The sequence below is a fragment of the Delphinus delphis genome, chromosome 18, assembly GCF_949987515.2.
Source record: "Delphinus delphis chromosome 18, mDelDel1.2, whole genome shotgun sequence".
Classification (NCBI taxonomy): domain Eukaryota; kingdom Metazoa; phylum Chordata; class Mammalia; order Artiodactyla; family Delphinidae; genus Delphinus; species Delphinus delphis.
The window spans coordinates 4,736,633-4,755,320 of record NC_082700.1 but is presented as its reverse complement, the minus strand read 5'-3'; the positions used below and the strand labels follow the sequence as shown (position 1 = coordinate 4,755,320).

The 18,688-nt window shown below is 41.2% G+C and overlaps 1 protein-coding gene across 1 annotated transcript in view; it reads left to right on the top strand.

Annotated features, from left to right (window-relative positions):
* The window catches only part of USP12 (ubiquitin specific peptidase 12), a 76,654-nt gene that overhangs the window by 31,101 nt on the left and 26,865 nt on the right, over positions 1-18,688 (top strand). Inside the window, exons 2-3 of the mRNA XM_059995909.1 lie at positions 2,846-2,926; positions 14,071-14,284. Of these exons, the coding sequence (XP_059851892.1) occupies positions 2,846-2,926; positions 14,071-14,284 (295 nt within the window). The remainder of the gene's footprint in view (positions 1-2,845; positions 2,927-14,070; positions 14,285-18,688) is intronic.

Here is an 18,688-nt window from a genome sequence, read left to right as displayed (position 1 = left end):
TGTCGATAAAAGGGATTGGAAATATGACAGAATGTTACGTTAGAAGGCACTTTAGAAATTACCTGATCTTCGGCTGTGAAAACCTAAGTTTGTGTAAACGCTTACTTGAAAACCCAGCAGATAAGCTTAGAGCTGGGGGTTTAGAAAATTGCTGAGGAGACTGGCCCTTTTATTTTGCAAATAAACATTCTTAAATTACCAGAAAGGTTAAAGGACAGTGGTCTGAGTTTCCGCTTCATCGCACTTAGCCTCCTCCTCAGTCCAGCCTCGTTGGATTGCGGTTCTGCTGGTGGTTCGGCTTTGGGGGAGTACTATGAGGGTTCTTCCAGGGGCCGTGTTGTGGAGTTGGCCAGATTGAGGAGAGGATCTGGTTTTTTTAATGAAGCTTCCTCATTTCCTCCTTCTGATTTTTGTTTCCTTCTCTTGTTATTTCTTAGCTATTGCATGGAGCCGGTCATATTTATTAATATTACTGGCCAATGAGAGTAACTTTTCTTCCCCTTGGAATTGAAGGGAGGGGAGAGAAGGGAAGCAGCATTTACGGACAGCGGCTCACGTACAAGGCACAGCCAGATGCTTTCACAAAAGCTTCAGCTCAGTTTATTCGTAGCCGCTCTGTAAGGTGGTTGGTACCATTTCCCTCTTACCCTTAGGGACTTGGGGCACAGAGAGGCTAAGAACTTGAACTGTAGTCAAAACTACCCTGAGGCCAGGATGGGTGGGGGAAGGGCTTTCTGAGCAGCGCCTGGAAGCGTGTAGGGACACCAGTGGGACATGGGGTGGTCCGAGCACATGGATCGGTGTTACAGCGGAGAATGCTCACATGGTGTTCTGTTCTTGCTTCATCCCGAGGGCCAGAAATGCTTTCCCCAGGTATGTGTACCGGCATTTTATTGTCCCAAGTACATAGATGCATGAGGTCGTACTTTGGATAATAGCACCTTTTCTTGTCTTTTTTGTGTGTGTGTGGGAAAGGGGTTATACTCATTTGAATACACCAATATCAGTTTAAATTCTTGCATGTGGCTTAGTGATAGTTTTCAATATATGTGAGGAAATTCTGCGACAAGATACTTGAGCTGGCGGGGGCGGAGAGCGGGCTTGTAGCCTTCCACCAAGACGGTTCTATTCAGTGGATCTTGAAGTTGCTGTAATAACTGAATTTCATGTTGTTATAAAACAGTTCATGGAGAGCCAAATTTAGAAATAAATAGTATCTGTGAACTAGTGATTGTGTCGGGGATTTATAGAAAGCCGAATAGTAATTCCTAAATTAAAAAATACAGACAGTATCGTGTATATATCCAAGTGCTGGATGGCTGGAGGGCATTTTAGAGGAAATGTCTCGTTTTGGTGGAACTCGACCACCAACCCACCTGGTCCCTTTCATCAGTACTTACTTCAGGCCTGGCCCATCAGGAAGTTGAAGAGGCGTCGTCTGACAAAAAGGTCTGGGCTTCCCAGGCTTAGGAAACAGCAGGGGTGGGCTATGGGCACCCCGTGGTGTTGACCGTGGTCGCACCCTTGGGGAGGCATGGTGTGTGTGTCGTGTTGTCGTCTTGTGTGCAGCTCCGCAAGGTGGTGTTGGGCTGTCTTGTGAGTAGTATCAGTTGTATTTGTCTGGTAGGGTGTGTTCTTGGGAATTTCCAGGTAGACTGATGCAGAGTTACTGTGTTCTCAGAATTGCTTTTACTTCCCTTTCAGGCTACGTCTTGAGCCCATTTGCTAGTGTGTGCTGGTACTCAGGGCCTGTGTGCTGCCCACCACTTCCCCTGACTCCCCGTCCCTTTTCCTTCGGAGACCTCAGATGCACAGAATTGAGTCGGTCGTATTCCTGAGACCATGACACACAGTTACTGTCTGGGCAAGGCCCCTCTTTTGTTGGGTTTTATTTTATTTTTTCCTTTTTGTCCTTCACCCTGCAGTTCCACATCCCGGCCCTCTTCCAGCCCCACTCAAGTGGGTTTCATGTACATTCTTCCAGCCCATTTGCCATGTACTGTTTTATATATATATGTGGATCTCGTTTTTACTTTGTTTACCTAATATTATGTTTTTGACAAGTATCCATGTTTTTGTATGTAAACCTAGTTCATTTATTCTGACTGCTGCATAGTATGCTGTCATTTTATGGACCATCTAGACTGCAGTCAGCTGTGCAGTCGTCAGTGACATTTCAGCAAACGTTCTTGTCACCTTTTATTCTGTGTGAGAAGTTTTCAGGTATATACCTCTGAAGAAGTGTTAGGTCACTGAATATATGCATATTTAATTTCACAGAATTTCAGCTCTCTGAGATGGCTGCTCTGAGATGACACTCCTGTTAGACCATGTGATTCAGCAGGGGCTCACATCCATTACTTAAAACAAGGAACAGGATTTGATATAATTCCTTGATCCAGGCTTTGTCCATGAGAATGTTCCTGCAAACTAGTTTTTGGTCATATTATTAAAAGCCTTTATTCTTCACTATCACCCTTTGTTTTCTTTCCATAATGTTAGGTAGTTACAGGGAACAAGAAAATTATTATTATTATTATTTTTTTTTTTGCGGTACGCAGGCCTCTCACTGCTCTGGCCTCTCCCGTTGCGGAGCACAGGCTCCGGACGCGCAGGCTCAGCGGCCATGGCTCACGGGCCCAGCCGCTCCGCGGCATGTGGGATCTTCCCGGAGTGGGACACGAACCCATGTCCCCTGCATTGGCAGGCGGGCTCTCAACCACTGCGCCACCAGGGAAGCCCCAACAAGAAAATTATTTTAAGGGTTTCTCTGTAATGTGTATATAACTGTGACAGTATTGGGAAAATACTGTAAATACTAAGATGTCTGTTTTTCATTTTATAGGGCGCCAATGCCTCGGCATTAGAGAAAGAGATTGGTCCAGAACAGTTTCCAGTCAATGAGCACTATTTTGGATTAGTCAATGTAAGTATCCGTTGATACATAGCCTTCAAATTATGCTTGGAAGTAGTGTTAAGAATGATGAATGCAATTCATAATTTATTAAAGGAAATTTGTTCCTTTGTATCAGTAGACTTAATGCCAAGAAACATGACTTGGAATTTCAAAATTATCTCTAATGGGAGGGAAACAACATTGCCTGAAGTCTTTTTTTTTTTTAATTTATTATTTATTTATTATTATTATTTTCTTTGGCTGTGTTGGGTCTTCATGGCGGTGTGCGGGCTTCTCACTGTGGTGGCTTCTCTTGTTGCAGAGCCCGGGCTCTAGGTGCACAGGCTTCAGTAGTTGTGGCTCATGGGTTCTCTAGAGCACACGCTCAGTAGTTGTGGCGCACGGGCTTAGTTGCTCTGTGGCATGTGGGATCTTCCTGGACCAGGCTCGAACCCGTGTCCCCTGCATTGGCAGGCGGATTCTTAACCACTGTGCCACCAGGGAAGTCCCCATTGCCTGAAGTCTTAAGAGTCTTGGAACAGTTTCTAACTTGTCGGCCTGATTTTTTTTCCTATTTTGTGTCAGAATTTTCTCAGAACCAAAATTTCATATGGCCTAGACCAACTGATCTCTTTGATTCTTTGAGAATTATTTACGTGTCTAAATATAAGTGGTCCAAATGTACAGATATAAATACAGTTTTGTAAATGCCCCCATGTGTCTATAGCGTCTTTGTCAGTTTGCTTCTGGCGTTGTTCCAGTGGTATAGATTTAAAAGGGTGAAATATAAGAAAAAAACATAGCCTTGCCCTTATGGAGGTAATCATTGTAATTATACATTATTAAAACTTTGGAAGAACTTTCTTTAGAAGTTTTAACTCTTTCCTGAATCATGAGAAAACACCACGAATCTTTGTTATGTAGTTGTCATGGTAGTTTATGCTGCACTGTACTGTTAGGTGGGTCCATGGTGAGTGTTTTAAAATATGTGTATTGGTGATAATACAGGTAAGAAAGTAAGTTATGCTGAACAGATTGGTGTGTTACTGAGTACTAGCACGTCATTATGTACAGATAGGTTCCTTGTGCAATTTGAGGAGGGCAGTTGAGTGGTATGTGTGTCTTGCCTTGCTTGGGGACCCTTCTCTGTCCGTCTGCGCTGGGTATAAGCTAGTAACACAGGGTCAGCAGTGCCCACCCTCCTCCTCTTCCCCTCCCTAGAGGAGGCCACTCATTAGTCCTCGGGCTATTTTTTCTGGAATGTATCCTTACAGCCTAAATAAGGTACTTATACTGCCATTAAAAAAAAAACAAACAAACTACTGACTTCCTGTTTTGGCAGATAAGAAACTTCACTCTCTTTTCTCACCATCCCTGCCCAAATTCACTTTCCCCCGTTCTCCCAATATGGAATTTATCATTGCTTTATTTTTCCATGTCCTAAACTTTCATTTATTCTTCCCAAAGCCTTCAGCAGAACTAAAGAAAGCCAAAAAGACCTTCTCAGTATCCGTTTCCACTGAGCCGTGCCTGTCAGGTACCACCCAGCGCCCCCCCCCCCCCCCGTGCTCCTTCTGTGTAGCCTGTACCTGGCGATGTCTCTTCCATCGCCCTTCACATTCCCTGCACTTGTCTCCTTTCCTTCTTCCCGACTTCTTTCCGGGTTTTTCCTCCCTTGCTTTGTGGAACACCTTCTGTAGATGCTTGTTTAGGAAATGTGCATGGATACAGACTTTGAGATCTTGTATATTTAAGACTGTTTCGGTTATTGTTAGAGCTAGATATCCATCCTAGGTTACATCAGGGCTTACTCCACTGCTTTCTGGCTTCCGTTGATGCTGAGAGGGTGGATGCCATTCTGGTTCTCGATCTCTTATGTACAGGGCTTTTTTTTTCCCCGCTTTAAAACGTTTTTGGGAGGCCTTAAGGATATTCTCTATCCACAGTGTTCTGAAATCTAATCCTGTGTCTTGATGGGGACCCTGTTGTGCTGAGTGTTTATGGACCCATTCAGACTGATGATTTATTTCCCTCAGTTGTAAAACATTGCTGATACTACTATTGGGATCATTTTCTTCCTATCGTTGTAATTTCTCTGTTTTGTCTTTTTTTGATATGGTTGCTATACTGAAACACTTAGACTGAGTATTTTTCTTATTCTCCCATTTTTGATCATCTGCCTTATTCTACATTTTAGACTATATCTTCAACTTTTTTGTCCAGCTCATTGCATTTTTTATTTCTTACAATGTTACCTTTTTTTCTTCTCTTGTTTCATGGGGGCAGTATTTTCTGTTCCTTTTCGCAGGATGTCATTTATAGTTTTTGTTGTTGCTGAGGTTTTCTGATGCTTACTGGATTGCTTCTGAGACCTTGGAGTTTATTCCCCGCCCCCTTTTAAACTTTGGTATCTTTCCTGTTGGAAGCTTTCCTCAAATTGTACTCATCTGTAAGGGTGAAATGCTGAAAGGATGACTGGGGCTTCTTGTGTTGTGGTGGGGCTGCTCTTTCAGTCTAGAGTGGCCCCTGGCGAATGCCCCTCCCTTCCACGGCCCCCATCCCATTTCAGTAGCTGGAGCTGTCTCTCTGGGGCTGTTTATCTTCTGCCGGGAAGCCTCCTCCGGCGCCTGTCTGGGGTGGGGGTGGGGGGTTATTCGGGGTTTTATTTGGTCCTGTTTCCTGCTCGGTGCCTCACTGCTGTCCTTAAGGGTTCTCCACCCAGAGTCTCCTCTTCATCTTCTGTGGAGACTAAACCTGCAGCTGAAGGAAGAGTTGAGTGCCTGGGGGTCTCAATGGTCCTTTTAAAGACTGACGACCAGACTTGTGTTCTCAGAGGTCCCCACCCCACAAAACGTCTCTGACCCTTTAGAGGTGAGTCCGTTGTTACCCATTTGTCTCTTAGAGACATTTGGGCTACTTCTCCTCCATCTGCCTTCTGTATTCTGGAAGTTCGCTGATACCTCTAATCTCTCATTGTCTTCTTTGGCCTTTTGAGTTTTTGCCTAATCTGTTCTTTTACTGTCATTGTATTGGGGTATCATGGGGAGGAGAGTTAAATGAATATATTTAATTTTTCTTGTTTATCGAGCAGGCTGGCCTCTACTTCTGATATCTGAAATGCGCACACTTACAGAGTGGTCTAGTGATCAGAAGCCTCCTTTCAGTTCTGGGGGTGGCAGACCCCAGCTCTTCAGTCTCGTTGCCCTTTCCCTGTGGCTGTGGCTACCGCCCTTACTTGGCTCAGCCTCCAAAGCTAATTTGTGTCTTAAATTGTAGAAAAGTTGTGCCCATTTTTAGTGTCCCAGAAGAACCCATTTTCCTTAGTTAGAGTAGTAGTATTTTCTATATTGAAGGCTGTTTTCCCTTTACCTTCTCCAGCATAAACATTCCAATCTCTCCATTTTGTGTCTGACTTTTTTGCAGATAACCTCAAAACAAGTAAACGAGTCTTAAAGCTCTATATTATTTTTTCTTCTGCTGGTATGTTGTTTTTAATTGGATACCAGTATCCAAATACCAGTGTTGATTGTGTGTAAAAAAACAAACAAAAAAAGTTTCTAAGAAGGTATCATTTTTACTACTTCACGTGCATCAGTCTAAATTCAAAAGGTAGAATTTGTATTTCTCCCTGAAGCTGAGTAACCGAGATTCAGTAAAACCAAGGAAAGCAGGAGTTTCTGAGAACAGTTTCTGATCTCTGTGCCTGGTTATTATGATGAAGAATTGAGATCCCTAAGGTAGCCAGGGCTCCAGCTGTGAAACATTGAGGAGCACCTTGAATTATATGCAGAAATAAATTGGTGGTCGGAGTAGATGCAGCAGAACTAGGACAGTGATGAACTTCTTCTTTGATCTGTGCCCTCAGGCTACTTTGCAGCTGTGTCGCGTGCCTTTAACCTTTTCCATAAGCCCTGTTTTCAGCTCTTAAATTGTCATCACCCTTCTCTCTCGTTTCCTTCCCCCTTTTTTCTTTGTAGAGCTATCACACTATTAGAGTCCCTTAAAAATTAAGGTTGGAGCTTTGAGGGGTCGGGGAGATGGCTTAGTTAATTGAGAGGTGAACATTTGAACATCTTCCTCCTGTCCCTGTGCCTGTCTGCCCAGTAGTTAGTGTTATAAACAACATGGAAGGGAGCTGCTTGAAGGCACTTGGTGGTTAATCTTTCCTAGCAATTGGATTCTGTTAAAGTGAGGCACATGTACATTTTCTTTTCATCAGTCTGTTCTTAGCTAAGTGTGCAGGTTCATTTTAATTGCTCTTACAAAAAGCTAATACTGAAAAGGGTTCCCATTAGATCTGCCTGATTGGATCCCTTTTTGCGACCGACCGGTAAGTGGTAGAATCACTCAATAGCACTTGCTTTTGGGAAATAGTGTGTGTATTTGGGCAGTTAGAAAATTAGACTTTTTTTCTTTTTTTTATGGAGAGAAGGGGAAAAAAAAACCCCCAAACCCCACAGTTAATTAATCTACCAGAAAATGCAGAGTGGTTACTCTTCACTTTGTCAATAACCGTCTGTTTTCCATTATTTTCAGTTGTAGATGTTTTTATCTTGGAGGAATATTTTCACAAAGGATAGCTTTTATGGCCGTTTACTCTTAATGGTAACTCTGATGCCATCACTGTGATTTGCATAATAGAGTGGGGATTTCCTGTTGGGTTAACTCTTGTGAATACTTAGTATCTCTGATGGTACAGGATGTTAGGAGAGGGGAAATACTTGTGTGGCTCGGGGTGCAGAAGCCGCCCTGAGGAGGGAGAGGAGCCTGGGGAAGCTTTTCTCTTGCTGTGAAATACCCACCTTACTGTCTGCTGTTTATAGTCAGCTAGATTCTTTGAAAGCAAATTGTTTAATCTGATAAACCAGATTGCCTTTTTCCTTTGTCTTGTAGCTAATGAGTACTTATTTTAGTAAAGTTGATAGTAGTGATTTAGACTAGTAGTATCTCTCTCCTACTTTCTGTGCAGTCTCTCCATTTTTAAAAAATTTTATTATTATTATTATTTTGGCTGCACTGGGTCTTCGTTGCTGCACGCGGGCTTTCTCCAGTTGTGGCGAGCGGGGGCTGCTCTTCGTTGTGGTGCCCGGGCCTCTCACCGCAGTGGGTTCTCTTGTTGCGGAGCACGGGCTCCAGGCGCGTGGGCTTCAGTAGTTATGGCTCACGGGCTCTAGTAGAGCACAGGCTCAGTAGTTGTGGCGCACGGGCTTAGTTGCTCCGCGGCATGTGGGATCTTCCCGGACGAGGGATCGAACCCTTGTCCCCTGCATTGGCAGGCGGATTCCCAACCACGGCGCCAGCAGTGAAGCCCAGTCTCTCCATTTTTAATAGCCTTTTAAAAATCATTTCATTATATGATTTTATTTTAATTTTCTAACACAATAGGTTCCCAAACACAAGTAGGTTTGTGGGGCTAGACCGTTATAAGTCTTTTTAAACTGAATTGCTAGTAGTCACTAGTTGGAACTCTGAATCCAGGGAACAGGGGCCATTATGGAGGAGAGTGAGAAATAAAAATGGAAGGTTTTGTAGGTTGTAAAGTTGATTAGGCCTGTGTCTCTTGGTTCTGTTTTCTTTTGCATTGGTTTCCTTTTCCTTTAGCTTCTCTCCACCTGATGGCCATCTTATATCATCAGAGATCCCAGACCGTCCATATCAAACCTGACCAAAGAACTCTGCCCCAAGGCCTCTGGCCAGATTGGATCCAGTGCCCGACCCTGTTGCGGGGTCTACAAAAGAGCTTGTGACTGACAGTCATACAGAGCTTGCACAGAGAAGTGGGTTCCCGTGAGGAAGCCTGGGGCAGGGGGGCAAGGGAGGGGGAGGAACAGATGTCCATGGGAATCTGGATTAGGTTCACCTGGCTGCAGAGGGGGGGTGGGTAGGGGCACGTGGGGTCTAGACCTATGTAAAACAGGGCCACCTGAACAGATTGTGGTCGGGGGAGGAGGGCCTTCCTGTAGAAGGGAGGGTGTTCATAGGATGGCACTGTCGCCAGCCAGCATGGAGGACCGTGGGGCACTTAAACATTTAAAAACATTTTTTAAAGGTAATACTGTTGACATAATCGTGATTAAAACCAGTAGTTTCCAAGTGAAATACGTAAGATGAGTCATTGGGGACCAAAGTATGAGCATTTCTAGTGTTTATTTTTATCTAAAAAGGAAAGATATAGGTTAAGCTTTACTAATTCTTAATAATTGGTTGACACTGGCACCCATACTACTCTGTCCATGTGTGTAGTGTTCCTATGTCACTGCAAGTTGCATAGTACCAAAGGCTAACAGTATCACCCCTCTTATTCATTTGTGCTGTTGCAATCTATTATGATTCAAGTGGAGACTTAAGGATTACAGGATTTAATCTATTTCAGCTAAGCTAATTTTTCAAAAGGGACAGATGGCTCAAAAAGGTTGTTTCAAAAATAACCGTGTAGTGATGAGGTATTCTGAACCATGGTAAGTGCTTCACGCAGATCATTCATTTAATTCTTTGCAAGGTTGTAGAGGTGGGCGCTGTTATAAATGTCATGTACAGATGAGGAAACCGACGAAGAGAGAGTGGCTTGGTAATTTCCTAGGGTCGGGTAGCAGAACCAGACTTGAACCTAGATAGCTTGGTTTCAGATCCTGTGTGCTCAGTGGCCAGGCTTTGCTGCTGTCAAGACAGATAATTACTTAAATGAATTCAAACAAATTTGATAGATAGGATCGACTATCTAATACCATAGTTTAGAAAGTAAAGGCTGTCAAGGAGAGAGTCTTTTCCACTTGGTCTTATGTATGTATCTTTACGGAGATACCTTTTTCAACTTTGATATCCCTTAGAACTACATAGCCAAGTAACTGAACTGTCAAATCGCTCTATTAAAATCTATAGCCCATAGTTTACAAAAAAGCATACTAAGTCTCATCGCTCTTACTTAATAATTTTTAGTGAAAATAAAAAATTAGTATAATAATTTGGAATGTTCATCTTAATCACATTTGTTACATTTTTAGTGTACATAATGTAGTACATATATTATTTCTAAACAAATATGCATGTATTAGGGATATGTGCTCAAAATGATCTTATTGATGGGGATATGAGAAATCTTTTTTTTTTTTTTCCCAAGACTCAGAGAAAGCAGGGATAGGTCACTGTGTTCAATAAACAATTGAGAAGTCAGTGATGAGACCTTTAATACTTGTTTCCCCTGATTTTAAACCTGGTCATGCCTTTGATCTTCAGAACCAGCTGAAAAAGCACAGGGTAGGTTTCAATCCTATTCAGAAGCAAGAGTGCAGAGGAAATCATCCCAGACAGTCTTTTGCATGAAAGCTATATACTTGAAGGATGTGTTTTTAGGTTTCAGGAACTTCAGTGAAAGTCACTACTAAAAATCAGGGAAATTGAAGGAAAAGCTTCAAAGTTATGAATAAGATTGAAAGTTAGTTTATTCTGGAGAAATAGTAGTAGTTTCAACCTTTACTTTTTCTTTAATGGGGTTGATGAAGGTAAGTAAAGAAGGCCATAGTAGAAAGCCTCCAAGGTTGGTTGTAATGTTACCTATTGCTTGTAGTCAGAAGATTAGCAGGAGGCGGACTTCAGCAGTCTCCACATGCCAGTTCCTTAGCTTATTTTATTTGCTTTTTTATTAGTGGGTCAAAAGCTTCATCATCATAATTGTTTCTAATATACTGTGAGCTGCTGTCTTTTGTTTATCTACCTGCTCTGTGGAAGTTGTTAGAGTTCCCTGTTGTTTATTCTTTAATAAAATGTCCAAATTATGGGGATTGTATCTTCTGTTCAGTTTACAAAGCCATAGTTTGTTGGTCATTGGAGTCATTAGACTGTTGTACAATTACTAGTATTTTTCAGACTAATTAATACTGATTAATTGGTAAGATAATCTTAGTCGTATTGGAGATTGTACTGCAGGTGTACTTAGCCCCTGGATAGGCTTTATTGAAGGATATCCATGGTTGTATTCATGATCAGTGATATCTGTGCATCATTGTCATATACTTTTAGCATTCCTCTGGAAAGCCTGTAAACACATCTGTCTTTACGAAATCAGTTCTTGGCTCCGACTGGCAATGTGAACATAGAAGTTGTAAATCTTCGCTGAGTCCGTTGTCCTGTTCCTTTTTTGGGGTATTTAACTTCTTCCTCTGTTCCCTGAGTATCTTGTAAATTGGTAGTTCAATCTAGACACGTGGTTAAAGTTTAGGCATTTGATTTTGTTTTTTAAGGCAAGAATACTTTATAGGAATTGCCACATATTTCTTGGTGCACCACATCACGGGATGTAAAGTTTGGGCTGTTCATTTTGAATGATGCTGGAATGCATTGGGCGTTCAGGTCTGAGCCCCCCATTTTAAAGTTCCCCACCAACCTTTAACCAAATGTTTTAGGTATCCAGGGATAATTATCACCCAATCCATTATTTACAATGATTTCTTCTGGATTTATTAGCCAGAATTATTCTCTAAACAATAACTTTAATGCCCTCTGAAATATGGTTTTTATGAGAAAGGTGGGGTAGAACTTTGATGCTTTGCTTTTTTATATTCTTGTTTACAACTTCCACTGGAGACTAATAAACCACATAGATATTTGTGTAGTTGATGTGCTTTTTAATCCATTGCAGTAATTCTTTTTGATGAAAGTTGGCTCTTCAAGCCACAGGAAAAGATATTCCAGGCTAATCTTGTACATTGTACATTTCCGTCCATTACGTTGTATAGCCGTATCTGTAAGTCGTCCTCGTTCCTTTTTGTGGGAAAAGGGTTTTTAGAGGCCACAGTCTGGATTCAGGGGAAATTTATTGATGTGGAGGCCTTTTCAGTGGACAGAACCTGAGAACGCAAACACACACACACACTTTAAGATTTACAAAGAGGCATGAGTTTATACTGCTAGTTCTAATTCCAATTTAACTTTAAAGGGCTTTTACTCTTCTGATTTTTACTATTGTATCTTTTTTCCTTTACGTTAAAAAATTTGATTACGGGCTTCTCTGATGGCGCAGTGGTTACGAATCTGCCTGCCAAAGCAGGAGACGTGGGTTTGAGCCCTGGTCCAGGAAGAGCCCACGTGCTGCAGAGCAACTAAGCCCATGCACCACAACTACTGAGCCTGCACTCTAGAGCCCGCATGCCACAACTACTGAGCCCACGAGCCACAACTACTGAGCCCATGCACCACAACTGCTGAAGCCCACGCGCCTGGAGCCCGTGCTCCGCCAACAAGAGAAGCCACCACAGTGAGAAACCCACGCACCCCAGCGAAGAGTAGCCCCTGCTCGCCACAACTGAAGAAAGCCTGTGCGCAGCAAAGAAGACCTAACACAGCCAAAAATAAATTTAAAAACGTTTTTTTTGATTCCTAGGGGATATTAACATAATTCCTTCCTTGCTTTGTCTTACAGTATATCTTTAGTGGTTTCAAAATAGCAATATCAATGGGTTAATTCTAACAGTGTGAGTACTGATTGCTGTTTTAAGACTTCTTTGTTCTTTTTGTTCTTAGACTGTAGTTCAGTAGGCATGGATAGTAAAAATCCTGTGTTTTAAAGTTATTTGAAGTCATTCTTTTCTTTTTTTTAAAAGCTTTATTTATATATTTATTTTAAAATTTATTTGGTTGTGTTGGGGTTTTTTTGCTGTGCACGGGCTTTCTCTAGTTGTGGCGAGTGGGGGCTACTCTTCCTTGTGGTGCTGTCTTCTCATTGCGGTGGCTTCTCTTGTTGCGGAGCACGGGCTCTAAGCGCATGGGCTTCAGTAGTTGCGGCTTGTGGGCTCTAGTTGTGGCACACAGGCTTAGTTGCTCTACAGTGTGTGGGATCTTCCCGGACCAGGGCTCGAACCCGTGTCCCCTGCATTGGCAGGCGGATTTTTAACCACTGCACCACCAGGGAAGCCCTCACTCTTTTCTTTACGTAGTTCTACCACCAACTTGGTACACGTTTAGGTCTGATTTATTTCTATTTATTTTCAATTTTAGGAATTTATTCTGTCTTTTTCATTTTAATTTAGTTTTTAAAAGTATAGTTACAAGGTAAACTTTTTATAACCGTGTACGTGTACAGCAGTCTCACTTTCATTGCTCTTACTCTTTTCCCTTTCTCTCTCTATATAACCATTTTTATTAGCTTTTGATATATTCTTCCTAGTTTTAAAATATAAGCAAACGTGTGCATGTATTTATGGACATAATTGAAGAGTGCCCGTTCTTCAGCATTCTCTCCACTTGCCTGTTTCTGGTTACTGTATGCCTGACCCCGCCCCGTGGCAGTTCTCTGAGAACTGTCCTCATCCCTTGTTTACTCCCCAGCTCCTCAGTGATGGACTTCTAGGGGTTTTATTAGCCAGCTTCGGGAGTCAGTGTCTATTAATAGGAAGGAAAAAAGAAGGCGAAAAATATTTATTAAACCCTGTGTTATTTTCTCTGTAAAGTAGGATGACTTTCTCCCCTGCTATTAAAGAGAAGGAAACTGAGGCTGAGTGATCAGTCACCTGCTCCAGGCCACGTGGCCAGTGAGAGGTGGGGCTGCAGTTCAGGGTTCAACTCTGGAGCCGAGTCCACATCCTTCTGACGGATGGAGAATAATGTGACCTGGCATTTCGGCATTTCAGTGGTTGTTAGGCTGTCACGTTGATGACTTTTTCATCTAATATTTCAGAGTATCTTGTTTTTTCTTATTTTTTGTTTTTGTTTATTTTTTGGATGGCACTGAAGAACCTGATAGTAAACCTCACTCTTACGTTTTTTTTAAAGAATTTTTGAGAGTTACATTTTTACACGTACAGTATAGAAAATGCTTTGTATACAACCAGTACTATCATAACAATGGGAATTGGAAAAGGAATTCGCCAGAAGCCTAAACCTTAACTAATCTCACTATTTAAACTATGTAGTTCTTTAACTCAGTTTTAATAAAGGCCAGATTTATTGCATGTATTTTTCTTCCGTTTTAACCTGAAACTGATGCCAGGAGCATCCATTTAATGTTAGAATTGGGTGGTTTGCAATCAGGACAGTTACTTGTGCTCTCAGATACCTTTTAAGTTATGAGGATCATCAATTCCCTATCTTGTCTTTCTCTTCTCTCAGCTTTAGGCATAGACATTCTTTCTCTGAAAACTGTGTTGCCTCAAATTTAACAAAAATGTTTTTTTCTATTCTAGTTTGGGAATACTTGCTACTGCAATTCAGTTCTTCAAGCACTTTATTTTTGTCGTCCATTTCGGGAAAAAGTTCTCGCGTACAAGAGTCAACCTAGGAAGAAGGAGAGTCTTCTGACGTGCTTAGCAGACCTCTTCCACAGCATTGCTACCCAGAAGAAAAAGGTTGGAGTCATACCTCCTAAGAAGTTCATAACAAGATTACGGAAAGAAAATGGTAATTCTTCTACTTCTTTTTTTTTTGGCGGTACGCGGGCCTCTCACTGTTGCGGCCTCTCCCGTTGTGGAGCACAGGCTCCGGACGCGCAGGCTCAGTGGCCATGGCTCCCGGGCCCAGCCGCTCCGCGGCATGTGGGATCTTCCCGGACCGGGGCACGAACCCGTGTCCCCTGCATCGGCAGGCGGACTCTCAACCACTGTGCCACTAGGGAAGCCCTCGTCTACTTCTTAATGTATTGCTTATTTAACAGGAAGATCAGGTGCAACAAGCATCAGCTGATGATGCGTTAGCTGCTGAAAAGCCAGCGGTGATATTCCTGTCTCTAATGCAGTGCCAGTTTAGTGACGAGACAGTCACACAGTGATCACTGTGAGGTGTGATTGCTGTTTGAAGTATGTTGTACAAAGATCAAATTCTGTGTGCCAGGAAATGAGAAATCATAATTTCTCTTTTTTGCCTGCTTGGCTTTTCTATCAAGAAGAGTTGTGGGGTTTTGGGGTGTTTTTCTTTCACTTATTGTTCATTTGTTGTTCTCATAATGCTTTCATGTATGTTAACTCATTTGATCCTTACGATAACCTGATGAGAGAGCATGTTATTTACCCCATTTTAGCCATGAAAAAAACAGAAGCTAAAAGACTTGCCAGAAGTCACACCCCAGGGAAAGGAAAGACCTAACACAATAAAGTAAACTTTCTGGCTTAGGGTAGGTAGTTTTAACTTTACCTCCTGTCCCCACCCCACTTTTAAAAATAGTTACTGATTGCATCCCACTTCTCTTTTCTCTCTTAAAATATTTTTCATTTAATTTTCATAGCAAGTGCATAAGTTAGACATTACTTCCTCACTTTACATGATGTCACTGGCTCTCAGAGACGTTAAGGGCACCTGTCAAGCCCCACACTTCTTCCTGACATCTGGGCCCAGTGTTCTGTCCAGTGTGGTGTGCTACCTCAGAAGGTTCAGATGGACTCAAGAAACATGTAGAATGCTGCTTGTTTGTTCGTTTGTTTGGATGTAGGCATTTCAATCATTGCAGAAATAAAATTGAGTAGCGTTTTTCGTTAGATTTGTTCTCTATTAAATACAATGATGCGCACAGAAATATGACCTGAGAAGCCTTTAGTGTTGGTTTTTAAACACATCAGTGGGGAGGCCTGCCCTTAAGTCAGCTGACACTGTTCATTATCACATGAATTGAGATGAGCATGGGTCATATCTCGTTCCCTAAAACATATGAAGGTGCTGAAATAATATGGCTCTAGGTTACTACTCTTTTTTTTTTTTTTTCTTTTCCCCGGTACGCGGGCCTCTCACTGTTGTGGCCTCTCCCATTGCGGAGCGCAGGCTCAGCGGCCATGGCTCACGGGCCCAGCCGCTCTGCGGCATGTGGGATCTTCCCGGACCGGGGCACGAACCCGTGTCCCCTGCATCGGCAGGCGGACTCTCAACCACTGCGCCACCAGGGAAGCCCCTCATTGTAGTTTTGATTTGCATTTTCCTAATAATTAGTGATGTTGAGCATTTTTTCATGTGCCTCTTGGCCATCTGTATGTGTTCTTTGGTGAAATGTCTATTTAGGTCTTCCACCAATTTTTTAATTGAATTGTTTGTTTTTTTGATATTGAGCTCCATGAGCTGTTTGTATATTTTGGAAATTAATCCTTTGTTGTTTTATTTGCAAATATATTCTCCTATCCTGAGGGTTGTCTTTTTGTCTTGTTTATGGTTTCCTTTGCTGTGAAAAAGCTTTTAAGTTTAATTAAGTCCCATGTGTTTATTTTTGTTTTTATTTCCTTTACTGTAGGAGGTGGGTCAAAAAAGATATTGCTGTGGTTTATGTCAAAGAGTGTTTTTCCTATGTTTTCCTCTAAGAGTTTTATAGTGTCTGGCCTTACATTTAGGTCTTTAATCCATTTTGGGTTTATTTTTGTGTATGGTGTTAGGGAGTGTTCTAATTTCATTCTTTTCCATGTAGCTGTCCAGTTTTCCCAGCACCACTTACTGAAGAGGCTGCCTTTTCTCCATTGTATGTTCTTGCCTCCTTCGTCATAAATTAGGTGCCCATATGTGTGTGGGTTTATCTCTGGGCATTCTATCCTGTACTGTTGATGTACATTTGTTTTTGTGCCAGTACCATACTGTCTTGATTACTGTAGCTTTGTAGTATAATTTGAAGTAGGGGAGCCTGATTCCTCCAACTCCGTTTTTCTTTCTCAAGATTGCTTTGGCTATTTGGGGTCTTTTGTGTTTCCATACGAATTGTAAAATTTTTTGTTCTAATTCTGTGAAGAATGCCATTGGTAGTTTGATAGGGATTGCATTGAATCTGTAGATTGCTTTGGGTAGTATAGTCATTTTCACAATATTGATTCTTCCAATCCAAGAACATGGTATATTTCTCCATGTGTTTATGTTATCTTTGATTTCTTTCATCAGTGTTTTATAGTCTTCTGAGTACAAGTCTTTTGCCTCCTTAGGCAGGTTTATTCCTAGGTATTTTATTCCTTTTGTTGCAATGGTAAATGGGAGCGTTTCCTTAATTTCTCTTTCTGATTTTTCGTTGTTCGTGTACAGGAATGCCAGAGATTTCTGTGCATTAATTTTGTATCCTGCAAGCTTACCAAATTCATTGATTAGTTCTAGCAGTTTTCTGGTGGCATCTTTGGATTTTCTATATATAATATCATGTCATCTGCAAACAGAAACAGTTTTACTTCTTCTTTTCCAATTTGTATTCCTTTTATTTCTTTTTCTTCTCTGATTGCTGTGGCTAGGACTTCCAAAACTATGTTGGGTAAGAGTGGCGAGAGTGGACATCCTTGTCTTCTCCTGATCTTAATGGAAATGCTTTCAGTTTTTTACCATTGAGTATGATGCTTGCTGTGGGTTTGTCATATATGGCCTTTATTATGTTGAGGTAGGTTCCCTCTATGCCCATTTTCTGGAGAGTTTTTATCATAGATCGGTATTAAATTTTGTCAAAAGCTTTTTCTGCATCGACTGAGATGATCATATGATTTTTATTCCTTAATTTGCTAATGTGGTGTATCCCATTGATTGATTTGCGTATATTGGAGAATCCTTGCATCCCTGGGATAAATCCCACTTGATCATGGTGTATGATCCTTTTAATGTGTTGTTGGATTCTGTTTGCTAGTATTTTGTTCAGGATTTTTGCATCTATGTTCATCAGTGATATTGGTCTTTAATTTTCTTTTTTTGTGATACCTGTTTCTGGTTTTGGTATCAGGGTGATGGTTGTTTCATAGAATGAATTTGGGAGTGTTTCTCCCTCTGCAACTTCTTGGAAGAGTTTGAGAAGGATCGGTGTTAGCTATTCTCTAAATGTTTGATAGAATTCACCTGTGAAGCCATCTGGTCCTGGACTTTTGTTTGTTGGAAGATTTTTAGTTATGGTTTCAATTTCACTACTTGTGATAGATCTGTTTATTATTTCTAATTCTTCCTGGTTCAGTCTTGGAAAATTGTACCTTTCCAAGAATTTGTCCATTTCTTTGTGGTTGTACATTTTATTGGCATATAGTTGTTTGTAGTAGTCTCTTATAATCCTTTGTAATTCCTGCAGTGTCAGTTGTGATTTCTCCTTTTTCATTTCTAATTTTATTGATTTGTGTTCTCTCCTGTTTTTTCTTGATGAGTCTGGCTAGGGTTTATCAGTATTGTTTATCTTCTCAAAGAACCAGCTTTTAGTTTTATTGATGTTTTCTTAATTTCTATTTCATTTATTTCTGCTCTGATTTTTATGATTTCTTTCCTTCTACTGACTTTGGGTTTTCTTTGTTCTTTCTCTAGTTGTTTTAAGTCTGTAGGGTTAGATTGTTTACTTGAGATTTTTCTTGTTTCTTGAGGTGAGATTGAATTGCTATAAACTTTCCTGTTAGAACTGCTTTTGCTGCATCCCATAGGTTTTGGGTCGTAGTGTTTTTGTTGTCATTTGTTTCTATGTATTTTTTAATCTCTTCTTTGATTTCTTCAGTGATCTCTCGGTTATTTAGTAGCGCACTGTTTAGCTTCTGTGTATTTGTGTTTCTTACACTTTTTTTTCCTGTAATTGATTTCCAGTCTCATAGCATTGTGGTCAGAAAAGATGCTTGATACGATTTCAACTTTCTTAAATTTTCTGAGGCTTGATTTGTGACCCAAGATGTGATCTATCCTGGAGAATGTTCCATGTGCACTTGAAAAGAAAGTGTATTCTACCACTTTTGGGTGGAATGTTATATAAATATCAATTAAATCTATCTGGTCTGTTGTGGCACTTAAAGCTTGTATTTCCTATTTATTTTCTGTTTGGATGATCTGTCCACTGGTGTAAGTGGCGTGTTAAAGGACCCTACTATTTTTGTGTTACTGTCGATTTCTCCTTTCATGGTTGTT